This window comes from Prionailurus viverrinus, chromosome A1, assembly GCF_022837055.1.
Source record: "Prionailurus viverrinus isolate Anna chromosome A1, UM_Priviv_1.0, whole genome shotgun sequence".
Classification (NCBI taxonomy): domain Eukaryota; kingdom Metazoa; phylum Chordata; class Mammalia; order Carnivora; family Felidae; genus Prionailurus; species Prionailurus viverrinus.
In genome coordinates, this window is record NC_062561.1 from 231,959,534 (window position 1) to 231,971,560 (window position 12,027).

At 42.3% G+C, this 12,027-nt stretch overlaps 1 protein-coding gene across 3 annotated transcripts in view; it reads left to right on the forward strand.

Annotated features, from left to right (window-relative positions):
* CTNND2 (catenin delta 2) overlaps positions 1–12,027 on the forward strand; it is a 941,962-nt gene that overhangs the window by 567,778 nt on the left and 362,157 nt on the right. For all 3 annotated transcript variants that reach the window (XM_047878029.1, XM_047878014.1, XM_047878024.1), the window contains one exon: positions 9,456–9,711. In XM_047878029.1, the coding sequence (XP_047733985.1) occupies positions 9,456–9,711 (256 nt within the window). The remainder of the gene's footprint in view (positions 1–9,455; positions 9,712–12,027) is intronic.

A 12,027-nucleotide genomic window follows, 5' to 3' on the forward strand; every position in this document is an offset into this window, starting at 1 on the left:
TTGCCTGGGTGTTCTCAGTAACAGTAATCTCTGCCCTGGCAGAGAGCTGCTGAGGTTGTGACATCCAGATGTCCGAGACCCCAAGCCAGGTGCCCTTTTGAGCTTGAGGCACTTTTGAGGAAATCTGCTGATTTATGCAACAATATTGACATTTCCAGGAGTGCATGGATGGTCTCTTGGGGTGACAGGTGGGGGAGAACCCACCTCTCTCCAGCTCCTAAGTATAAAGCCACAGGCTTTATCTCCTCTGCACCTTCTCGGGTCACTCCCTGTTTCTACACTTAATTCATTTCATTTCAAATCCTTATGCTTTCTTAGCTAACCCTGCAACCCCAGGAACTGTCTCTATTAGAACCCACGTTTGGGAAAATGCCTTTAATATGGGTGTATACCCTTTACTTATAAATTGTATACATAGTATACAATATCATTAAATAATATCTAGTAAAAGTCAGGATTACACATTAATATAAAGAAACATTCTAAGATTGTTTTTTCATATCCAGGAGGTTATTTTTTGTGTGAAAGTTTATTTATTTTGAGGGAGAGGGAGAGAGAAAAATCCCAAGCAGGCTCTGCTCTGTCAGCTCAGAGCCCGACGCAGGGCTGGATCCCACGAACCTGGAGATCATGATCTGAGCTGAGATCAAAAGAGTCCGGACTTTCAACCTAGTGAGCCACCCAGGCACCCCCAGGAGGTGGTTTTTCACATCCTGTGTTGCACACACCCCATACTGGAGACTTCTGATGCAGAACTTCGAGAGGTTTCCAGGGCCAGAGCAAATACCCCAATTTCTTGGGACGGTCTTCTAGGGCCTCTTAGACCCGAAGTATTCAGGGGCCACTGACTTTTGGCTCCCGTTGTGGCTGAGGTGGTTTGAGCAACCTAACTTGGGTCTCAGCCCTTGGGTAGCAGGGCACTGACTGGTGTTCCTTCAGTTTGACCCCTAAAGCATTTCCAGGGGACACATCAAGGAGGTGGGCCACGGGAATTGAGGGGCACTTGTTGTAGTCAGCACTTAGGAATGAAGACAAATGCACTTGCCTAAAAAACCAGGGAATTACTAGATGGCGCTGTAGCAAGAGCAGGTGAGTCCGAATGACAGAAGCACGTAGCAGGTCACTGCTTTCAGAGATCATTCTAAATTTTCTGAACATATTCACAAATCCTCAGAACCACCGCACGAAGGAGGTACTGTTATGATGTTTATTTTACAGAACACTGAGGCACAGAGATGTTGAGTAACCTTCCCAAGGTCCCACAGGTTGTACGGAGCCAGTCTTTAAACCTTTGCGCCCAGGCAGTCTTGCTCTGGAACCTGGCTCTTAACGTTCATCTTGGTTGAAACTGTATTTGTAGGGGCTCCGTTGGTTAAGCGCCCAACTCTTGATTTCGGCCCAGGGCATGATCTCACGGTTCGTGAGTTCAGGCTCCACGTGGAGCTCTCTGCTGTCAGCACAGAGCCGTTTTGGATCCTCTGTCCCTCCTCTTTCTGCCCCTCCCTCGCTTTCTCTCTGTCTCTCTGTCTCTCTGTCTCTCTCTCTCAAAAATAAATAAACATTAAAAGAATAAAAAAGAAACTCCATCCTCCTCTCTGCGTGCCTTCTCCAGGTCTCTTTGACTGCCATAATAACCACTCACCCCTGTTATTTACTCTGAAGACTGATTTATTTCTTTATTTTTAATGTTTATTTTTGAGAGAGAGAGAGTGCAATCGAGGGAGTGGCGGGGTGGGGGGCACAGAATCCAAAGCAGGCTGTAGTCTCCAGGCTCTGAGCTGTCAGCACAGACCCCAGTGCGGCACCCAAAACCACAAACTGTGAGATCATGATCTGAGCCAAAGTCAGACGCTTAACCGACTGGGCCACCCAGGCCACCCCCTTTTTTTTGTAACGTTTGAAGGCTGATTTAAATCTCCATTGGAGACACCAACTCCGATGGGGACCTCTCTCTACCTTTGGGTAGGCAAAGAGGTCCTCAAGGCCTTCCCAAACCACAAAGCGACCTAGCCCTTCTGTGAGAGAGCGTACACACATGTATTTGTGTACATTTATGAACAGGTTAGGGGGTCAGGGTCCTACTTCTCACCCCCCTTCTGCTCCAGACTGTGGAAGGTGAAACTTACACAAACAAGGTTCACGACTCGACCCTGGAAATCAGTGGGATGTTACTCAGCTGGTCGATACTCTGTCAGGGCTGTGCCAGGAAGCACGGTGTGAAGAGGGTCTTGTGCCCCTGCCCCCGCACGCTCATGTGCCCCGGCCATCGTGAGACAAGAACCGCAGACCTTTGCCCCACCCGGTTCCGGCATAAGGGAGCAGGTTCTGAGGACGGCCCGCTGGCCTCCCTGGCCCCAGACGTGCTCTTGGTAGGAAGGCAGAAAGTAGAGCAGCACGCCCTCATGCCTGAGGACAGGATTGAGATAGAAGCCAGCAGCGCGGCCCCACAGATCTCGCCACCTAAGAGAAGGCAAAAGGGTCACTTCCTGAATCAGCACTGGTGTCTGCTGAACAGAAAGCATCCTCTTGCCAGACGTGACAGCCACTCATTCCTTGTAGAGCCAGGAAATGAGAGGGGCCACCATCGATGTTCTCTCCCTGTGCAGGGAGGCGGAATGGTGTGATCTGCGGCCGAAAAGGCAGGCCAGTGAGTCTGATGGCAGCGCGAATATCCCCACCTGCTTTTACAGGACATCAACCCAGTGTCTGAAGCTTTACTTCTTGCGTGATGAAAATTTAAAGAGGCACACTTTTAACTTGGATGTCTGTTTAAATAAAACATACCTTTCATCTGGGATAAGGCTTGTCAAAACCAGAGCTTATATAATAAGAAGTACAGCCAGGCAGGGACGATGCGATCTTCATGGATTTGCTTATGATAAAGTCTATTAAGCAGAAACTAAGTAGCACGAATTTTTATTTCAAACTCAAACATACCAGTAACTGTCAACTTAGGAGTCATTTGATTAACACAAATGCTTGACTCTGACACTCCCCCCTATCCCGGTCCTCCAAATGCATCTTTCTAAACTAATGAAAATGGCCAATGTCTGCCGTGATGAATGTCGCATGAATTGACTTTGGGATAAATGCATTTCTCAGTGAGTGGAGAAAACAAGCTTTCTGTGATGAATGTGTCAGCTTGTAATAAAAAATGAGTTATCATAGGTATGTTGCGAGGAGAAAATCTGCTAACTATCTCTATGAGGTTGACAAATACTAAAACATGAAAAGAAAAAAAGAATGGGATGAAAATATTTGCACGTGTGGAGAAAGTACTTTGAAAGAACTTAAAATTCTCCACAATAATGGCCACTGCTCAACAAAGGTATAGAGGCATTTCACAGCACCTTCATATTCATACAACTTTATTACTATTATTCACTAACAGGTAAATAACATCTTCAATTAAAATCATCATTGGAGTCCACAAAAACGTGGCATATTAGCGGTTTATTACTTCTTAAATGCTGTTACTTCAAACTGTAAAAGTGATTGCTTTCCATTAGAGCAAGTCAAATTAGATCGTTCATAACATCTTGGTTATTTTTTTTTAAGTCTAGGAAGTCAGGGGCACGTTATTACCCTGTTGGAAAATTTTAATGAACCTGGTGATGAATATCCTCTAAAAATGGAGAAGGGCTTCCAGAAGCTTACCTATATCAAACCACCTAAAGAGATGTGAATAAAAAGTGTAACTGAGCTCAGCTGAGGGAAGGAAGGCAGAGTGTTGGCTAGGAGGAACAGTTTTTTGGTAAAATCCAGAAACATCAACACCCGCACCATAATAATGATTCTATTACTAGTAAAACCCCTGCGTTAATGCCCCTCCCCACAAAGGCAGTAATACCTGAATTTAAAAGATTATGTTCATGATGAGCCCTGAGTAATGTATAGCATCGTTGAATCGCTGTTTTGTACACCTGAAACCAACGTAACATTCAGTGCGAACTGTACTGGAATTAAAATGGGGGGGGGGGGAAGATTACATTAAATTTACCCAGGAATATTTTCCCATTGAGTTTAGCACGGATCAGCCTGTGTAGAGTGCAGAAAATGGGAAGGCCTTTACAGTTGAGTTCTAGATAATAATACTGCTGGGAATATAGCAGATTGAGTGCTAAAAGCTCTTTGTCCCTAAAATAACAGAGTCGAATTCTCTTTAAGAGAGTTCATGGCCACGTTCTTGGACCTGATGGCACCTAAGCTATCTTTATTTTCTGAGATTGCACAGGGAATAGTATTTAATTATTGTGTTCCTATTTTGTATTTAATAAGGGTAAGTGTAGTTTATGTTTTCATATTTCTGTAAATGCAAATATACAGAAAAGCAAAGAGAATTAAAAAAAACAAAAATAAAGGTTTTTCTTCTTTTGTTGAACCGCACTTTTTATTCCCCCTGCAACCAAATCTCTTCATGTGCCAAATTCTTATATTTTATTCTGTTTTTTTTTTTTTTTATGGTCAGTAAATAATGGGTGTGACCATCTATCATCATCCAAGTAGAATGTCTGGCTGATGAAAAAGGATCCCTCCTCCCCCATTTCGAGAAAATATCACACATAAAACATCTTTCCCCCTTTTGTACAGTAGACCTTTATTTGTGTAGCTCTGAAGAAAACAGGTAATTTCGTGAACAGTGTAGAAGTCAGGTGAAGTATCAAGTCAGCTGCTGAAGAGGCTGCTTTTAAAATCTCCCCAAAGGTACCAGCGACATGGCTCGCTGAGCTCTGAGAGCTCATTGAGGGGAGAAGGGGCCGTTTGCGGAGCAGGTGAGGAGAGAGGGGAGTGTTGGACACGCTGACGGGGAGTCTTCCACTTAAGATGTTTGCCCTGGAAGGTTCCATTGAATAGAGCCGTCCTGCAAGGCAGGTGACGTGGTCCGCCGAGCTCTAAAGCTCAAATAAGAGAAAATGTGTGATGGGACAGAAATGCAGGCAACGTGTTAAAGGAAAGTCTTTAAGGGTGTGACCAGTGTCCGCTGATCCACACTAATGGGGGGCCGTGGTTTGCATGTGCCACGCTGAGGTCTGAACAGGTAGGGCACAAAGGGGGAATTTAATTTGTGATGCCGAAGTCATTTTTCCATGTCGTGCTTAAAGAAATACGAGGCATCGCGTTGTTACACTACTGATGGCTAGTTTGAGATCTATTTGAGCCTCACACGTTTTCTTCAAGACAGACGGTTTCATGACCCACACTTTAAGAGAGTGTATTTTTCTCCCCGTCTGTATTCCATGTTGCATTATTTTCTTTGCACTGATTAGTCTCTTTTTGTTTCTCATTTCGGCAGTACCAACTTGAATTCTCATTTTATACTTTGAAATTCCCATCAGGCATCCTATTTATTCTGACCTAAAAGTTTAAACTGTGGATTCAGGAAACTTCTGAAATGTCATTTATCAAATGCCACACATGCGATTATGATTTTCTAATAAGATCTCTCTGCAAGTTGTTCACCCATCTTAGATTTCAGAGTCTACCCTCTTTTTTCGAATTATACTGGTATTAGTGATTAAACTAAGACTCAAAACACTTGGCGGCGCCTGGGTGGCGCAGTCGGTTAAGCGTCCGATTTCAGCCAGGTTACGATCTCGCGGTCCGTGAGTTCGAGCCCCGCGTCAGGCTCTGGGCTGATGGCTCAGAGCCTGGAGCCTGTTTCCGATTCTGTGTCTCCCTCTCTCTCTGCCCCTCCCCCGTTCATGCTCTGTCTCTCTCTGTCCCAAAAATAAATAAACGTTGAAAAAAAATAAAAAAAATAAAAAATAAAAACAAAACACTTTGAGTGGTGCCTGGGTGATTCAGTCGGTTAAGTGTCCAACTTCAGCTCAGGTCATGATCTCATGGTTTGTGAGTTCGAGTCCCACAGCGAGCTCTACGCTGCCAGTGCAGAAGCCTGTTTCCGATTCTGCGTCTCCCTCTCTCTTTGCCCCTTCCCTGCTCACACTCTATCTTCAAAAGAAATAAACATTAAAAAAAAAAAAACAACTTTGAAATAAAATTAAGGTAACTATGAGTATCCCTATTCTTTGATTTTTATAGACATGAACAACATTAGGTTTTTTTCTATGTGAAGAATTTTTCCCCATATTTTTCTGCATATCTCAATAAATTCAATTTGAGGGGAAATGATCTAAATTAACACACGAACTTTTACCAATTTTTACTATAATATTCATGTTAATTCCTATTGTAAACCTGTCTATCCTCTATGCCTTTAGTATACATTTCCCTTCATTTTAAGCCTCTCATAAATTTTCTTACCATGAAGCTGATTCGGTAACACACATTTTGAAGTTTAAAATCTGGTCCAGTTGCAGCGGTGGTTGTAAGAATAAACTCTGGAGGCAGGGTGCAAGGACTTGATCCCTTCACTGCTAGATACCAGGCAGACTCAGGCAAGTTACGTAATCTCTCTGTGCCTCAGTTTCCCATCTGTAACGTGAGAGTGATGTGTTCAGTCTCTTATAGGGTCTTAGCAGACAGAAAGCCCTTGCTGGAGCTCTGGAGCCTGATACTCAGTGGCAAGTGTCTCCCCCCCCGCCCCCCCCCAGTGCAGTGGGTACAATTTCCTTGTCGAGTATCAGTTGATTTCAACATTGTTAATGGTAGACATAGCAATAGCTCACTTGCTTCACAGTTCCTACATCTGGGATGTTTAACCCCCCTTCATGTCTTTAAAGCAAATAATGATCCCATGAGGCCATCTTGTTCTCTTTATGCCACGGTCAGGAAGGTGGAGCTTAACAAGCTCGGTAACTCCCTCGTCTCATACCCAGAATTGGCCAGAAGGCCTGGATAGGAACCCACTTGTCTAACTTCAGAAGCCAGGCTCTGAAAGAATTCTCTGGCCCTGACCCCAAACAGGCCAAAGTGAAGTACAAATACGAGCCTGACGATATCCCTACATCTGCCTCTGCCTTCTCTTCCTCCTGGAATACCGGAGCTGTTTCTGTTTCTGCTTAATTAACTGCATTTCACACCCTGTTTTCACGTTTGAAGCCAATGTCCTTACAGTCTTTCCTGCTGCAAGTGTTTTTTGTTTTTTTTTTTTTTAAACCCTCTCATGATATTGTCTTTCAATTTAAAGTCCCTGGAGAGTTTTTGGCATGGTTAGGTCACTCACCTTACTATTACTACTTTTTTAACAAGTATGTTTTTGTTTTTGTTTTTTTAGATTTCTGTATGATTTCCTGATCTCCGCCATGTTGTCCTTCTTTCCTGTTAATCATTGTACTTACTGCATTAGCTGTTAACACTTTGGAATAGAAAAGGATATATTTTCTGGTATTAGTAACCATTTTCAGCAAGCTTGAATGTAGATATTACTTTCCTGAAGGGGGAAAAAATGAATTTATCTGAAAAATGTCAGGTGTATTTAGTTTTCTGCTTTTGCCCTGGATTTGCTGGCTATCCTGTCACAACTCTTCTAGAAAATGAAATTTTGTTTGCCGCTGTACATTTGTTCTTCTAAAAACAAGGTTAGGCCTGGCCTAAATCTTAAACCCCTGCCATCGTGATATAAAACACATTGTTCATACGTTATTAAAACATGAATTCTAATTACACATGTTTGTAAGTTTGTGAGAAAATAGAACTCTTCCAGAAAATGCATAAAGACATAAGACAGATTTCCTGGTTCTGAACTTAATGTTCATTAGTCTAAACTGGTCATTTTGAAACAATCCATCAGGACAGTCTTCATCATTTCAAAGACCGCTCCTCAGAGTATACATACAATTTTTGTTTAGGAAGTTTTTCTTAAATGTGTTTCTACTTTTCACCATGCCTCAGTGGCTGTTCTCCTAATTTTGATTATTGTAAGATGAAATATTGTATAATTCATTGGAAATGAGAAGCCCTGAGCTCTTTTTTAATGTTTCTTTTTTAAGTTTATTTATTTACTTTGAGAAAGAGAGCACAAACGGGGAGGGGGGAGAGAGCGAGAGGGAGAGAGAATTCCAAGCACACTCCACGTTGTCAGCACAGACCCAATGCGAGGCTTGAACCCAGGAACTGTGAGATCATGACCTGAGCTGAAGTAGGATGCTTAACTGACTGAGCCACCCAGGCGCCCTGAGAAGCCCTGAACTCTTAATTAAAACTCAGTTCTCAGCATTAGAATGTTTTCCTCCAGTTCACTTTATAGCTTTTTTGTCATTTGGCACAATTTCCTTAACTTCTTTTCATAATTGTTTGCTCAGTGTGACATAATTTTTTGGGTGTTTGATTTGGCATATGTCCTGTAATGCGAGAGAGGACAAAATAAACTCTCTGTCACCCACTAATAAGCACTCAGTAGTCAGAGTTGAGGGGTATCGTTTATAATTGAAATCCTACTCCTTAGAGCCTGGATACTCCTGGATACAAATGGTTGTATCCAGACACTGGCTGTTCTTTGGATATCTTCTGATCTGCAATGCCAGTAAAGAAATTGTACTGTCTACGGCTGATCATGGCTAACAACTGTTGCAGCAGTTAATGACTGGTCCCATTCTGTTAACATGAAAGATGCTGTTTGCATTGTATTTGGTCATTAAACCTTAGACGTCAAATATTTTTGAGAACCAGATAAAAACAATGCCATGCAATGGACTGACAAGAATCCACGAAGGAAACATAATTGAAATTCAGTTTGGGACTAGTCAAACTGACATTAATAACTGGTGGAGACTCTTCCCAGAACAATGTAGACGTTTCGAAAAGATGCAGGTGCTTCTGGAGAAGCCAGGTCGGCTCGTTATTTTGTCTGGGTTGCAGTTGGGCACCTCCTCCCACCTGCCTACCCTTCCCCGAATTTACTTGCTACTGTGACAGCTTTAGTTGAAGAAGAGGCATATGGAAATCTTTGGGGAATCGCTTTCCAGGAGCTAGAGCAGTCCTGTGTTTACTGCTCTAGGACTAATTGTGGAAATAGGAGCCCTGCCCCACCCTACCTCCCCACCCCCAGGCCCGCAGTTTCTTTCTTTTATTCAGGAAAATTCGCGACATTACTAAGTTTGCCTTATACTCTTAATAAAATTAATGTGACATCACCTGAACACTTCCTGAATCTTCTCAACTTGAACAATAAAGAACTACCCATCCATGATGCCTTATAAATGGTCCCTATGCATCCTCTGCGTTTGGGTTCTACACAGACTTTATTTTCCTTTGAGACGAACAAAACTTCTCTTGGGGATTGGGAAGCCATCAACACACAACTGATGCATTTCCCACCCACCCCCATCGCCGAAAGGTTTATTTCGGAGATAGCATGCTAATGATCATTTTAGTGGATGACATTGAATGTATTGGTTCAAATATGACAGATTATTTTTTTTATTCTTCCAAACCCCCCCCCTTTTTTTTTTCTTATGTGTGTAATTTCCCCCCGCCCCCTGCCTTAGACCTGGTTAACCGTTTCTGTGAGCAGGTCCTCAATTTTTTGCTTTGTCCCTACTTTCCTGTCCTAGCCCCATCTTCCCCCGGTGTCGACTCCGTCCCCTTGCAGCGCACAGGCAGCCAGCATGGCCCGCAGAACGCCGCCGCGGCCACCTTCCAGAGGGCCAGCTACGCCGCGGGCCCAGCCTCCAATTACGCAGACCCCTACCGACAGCTGCAGTACTGTCCCTCTGTGGAGTCTCCGTACAGCAAATCCGGCCCCGCCCTCCCGCCCGAAGGCACCTTGGCCAGGTCCCCGTCCATCGATAGCATTCAGAAGGATCCCAGGTGGGTACAAATCCTTTTCTTTTCCCGACCGCGATGTCTAAAGAGGTTTTCCAAGCAGGCGTCCTTAAGACATTGTTCCATGCGTGTCCCACCATCGCGTTCGTGTTCCTGGCTGAGTATGAAAGGGTTGGCTTGGGGCTGGGTTTTATGATCTTGCGTTTGATTTGGAATACGGCTGTTGATCATGTGTCTCTGTCTAGTATCTTTTGGGGTTCAACAGCAAATAATAATCTCTCCAATAAGATATGAAACAGCTCCCTTTCGTGCAACAGAAATTGAGGAGTTGGGGACTCAGTGGCTCGACTTCAGCTATCCCGGTCCAAGCGCCTTCTTGTCTCAGTGGAACCGTGTTTGGTCACTGCGCACCCGTGTTTCTGTATTCATGCCTTCCGGGTTATACCCAGAATTGAAAATTTAGAAAATCCAATTACCTTTATTTTTCTGTGTCCAAAAATAAACATTAGGTTGACATTGTTTGGGCGTCGATAAAAACTTGGGTGTAATATCAGAGAAATTCTTATTCCTGAGTGGTGTTTCTTTTTTGCTTCCTTTTTTCCAGCAGTGGTGAGATATTTAGTGGTGCTCTACTTCTGAAGTTTAGAATTGGTTTAGTGATGTTTTATTCATAGCCATTTGATTTATGCTGATAGAGTCCCATAAATATATATCTGCATCTGTGAATACTATAGATATGTCAGATTTCTGGTATTTCTTTATAGCAGGGCATATCACTTGGCTCTGGTAAGTGTACTTAAAATTCGTCTCAAGGAATTTTCTCTGATAGAGCACACAAGTGCATATGTACTGTATTGAGGAGTTCCATAGATTCTTTTGTGGGAAAGAAATCGCTTCTACAAACATAAAAGGAATAATGGGACCATTTCATAGTATTTTTTGAGACAGCTCCTTTAGCACAATTCAGACTGGCTTTGAGGGTCCATGTTGAATATTATATTTGATGGAGGCTCCATGATAAAAATAAATTGTAATAAATTCTCACTGTTAACTACTAGAAATAAGTCTGCTTATCCAGATCTTCAGTTTCAAAGGTCCTGAAATCTGCCCCAAGTCCTTAAGTACTTTCGCTGGCGTGGGTGAAATGTTCTTCAGATAACAACACCTCAGCACTCTCTTAAGTATTTGTTCTTGACGTGCTACTGAAAACATACAGAAATAGAAGAGTAGTAAACTCTTAGGAAACGGTAAATAGAAAAATACATCATTGAATTGGCATTGCTTTATTTAGCACCATATATTTAAATGAGGGTAAACATTTTATCTCCAGTGGAAAGGTTTTAAATTTTCATATTAGGAAAAGTTGGCTTAGCAAGAAACCAAATGTACTTGTTTCCCTAGCCACAGCCTAGCCTCTTTATTTTATGCTGTATATTAAATGCATTTGATTTTATTAAATGGTGTATCCTTTCTATTTTTTATTACTGTCATTTTTACGACCTTTTTTTTTCTTCTTTCAGTGTATTGCTATGGCTCTCTTACCTTTTTAAGTTATGGATTGTGTCACCAATATTTACTGCATGCCCACTATAAACCAAAAAAGGGAAACACCAATAAGCAGTGTTAATCATAAATAAGGCAGTATTGGCTATTAATTTTGTGTATGTGTAAAATTTATGTGCAAGCCATTGTGTCATATGAATTACAGATTCGCCGTTACTTTCAAGAAAGCCAGTCGTTAGCCCTTAACTATGTGTTAAATCTGAAAAAAAAAAAAAAAAAAAAGCATTCCACCATCCTCAGCTCGGATATACAACAAAACAGAACCATATCTAGAACCAGAACTAGATTGTCATGGCTTAGTTAATACAAAAGGAACTAATAATCTGGCATCATCCAAAAATGGGTAGAGCTTACAATACAGTAATGCCTTTCTTGTCGAGTTTTCTTTAAAAAAGGGAACATGTCACAGTGTTCAGATTTAACTGACAGACGTCTCAAATCTAAAATTCAAGTCCAAATTACGATGATTCTCCTATGATGAGATTTTTGCATCTTCCTTTGAGTAATAAATTTTGATTGTTATCAGGTGAATTTTACTCGAACTAATAGGTTTAACTTCCAGGGTTCAGAATTGTTTATTTTGGCACTGTGACCCATGATTTAAAGCTTTTCGGTCCCTAGACTTTTTTCAAGCTTTTATACATACATTTTTTTTTAATTTTTTTTTCAACATTTATTTATTTTTGGGACAGAGAGAGACAGAGCATGAACGGGGGAGGGGCAGAGAGAGAGGGAGACACAGAATCGGAAACAGGCTCCAGGCTCTGAGCCATCAGCCCAGAGCCCGACGCGGGGCTC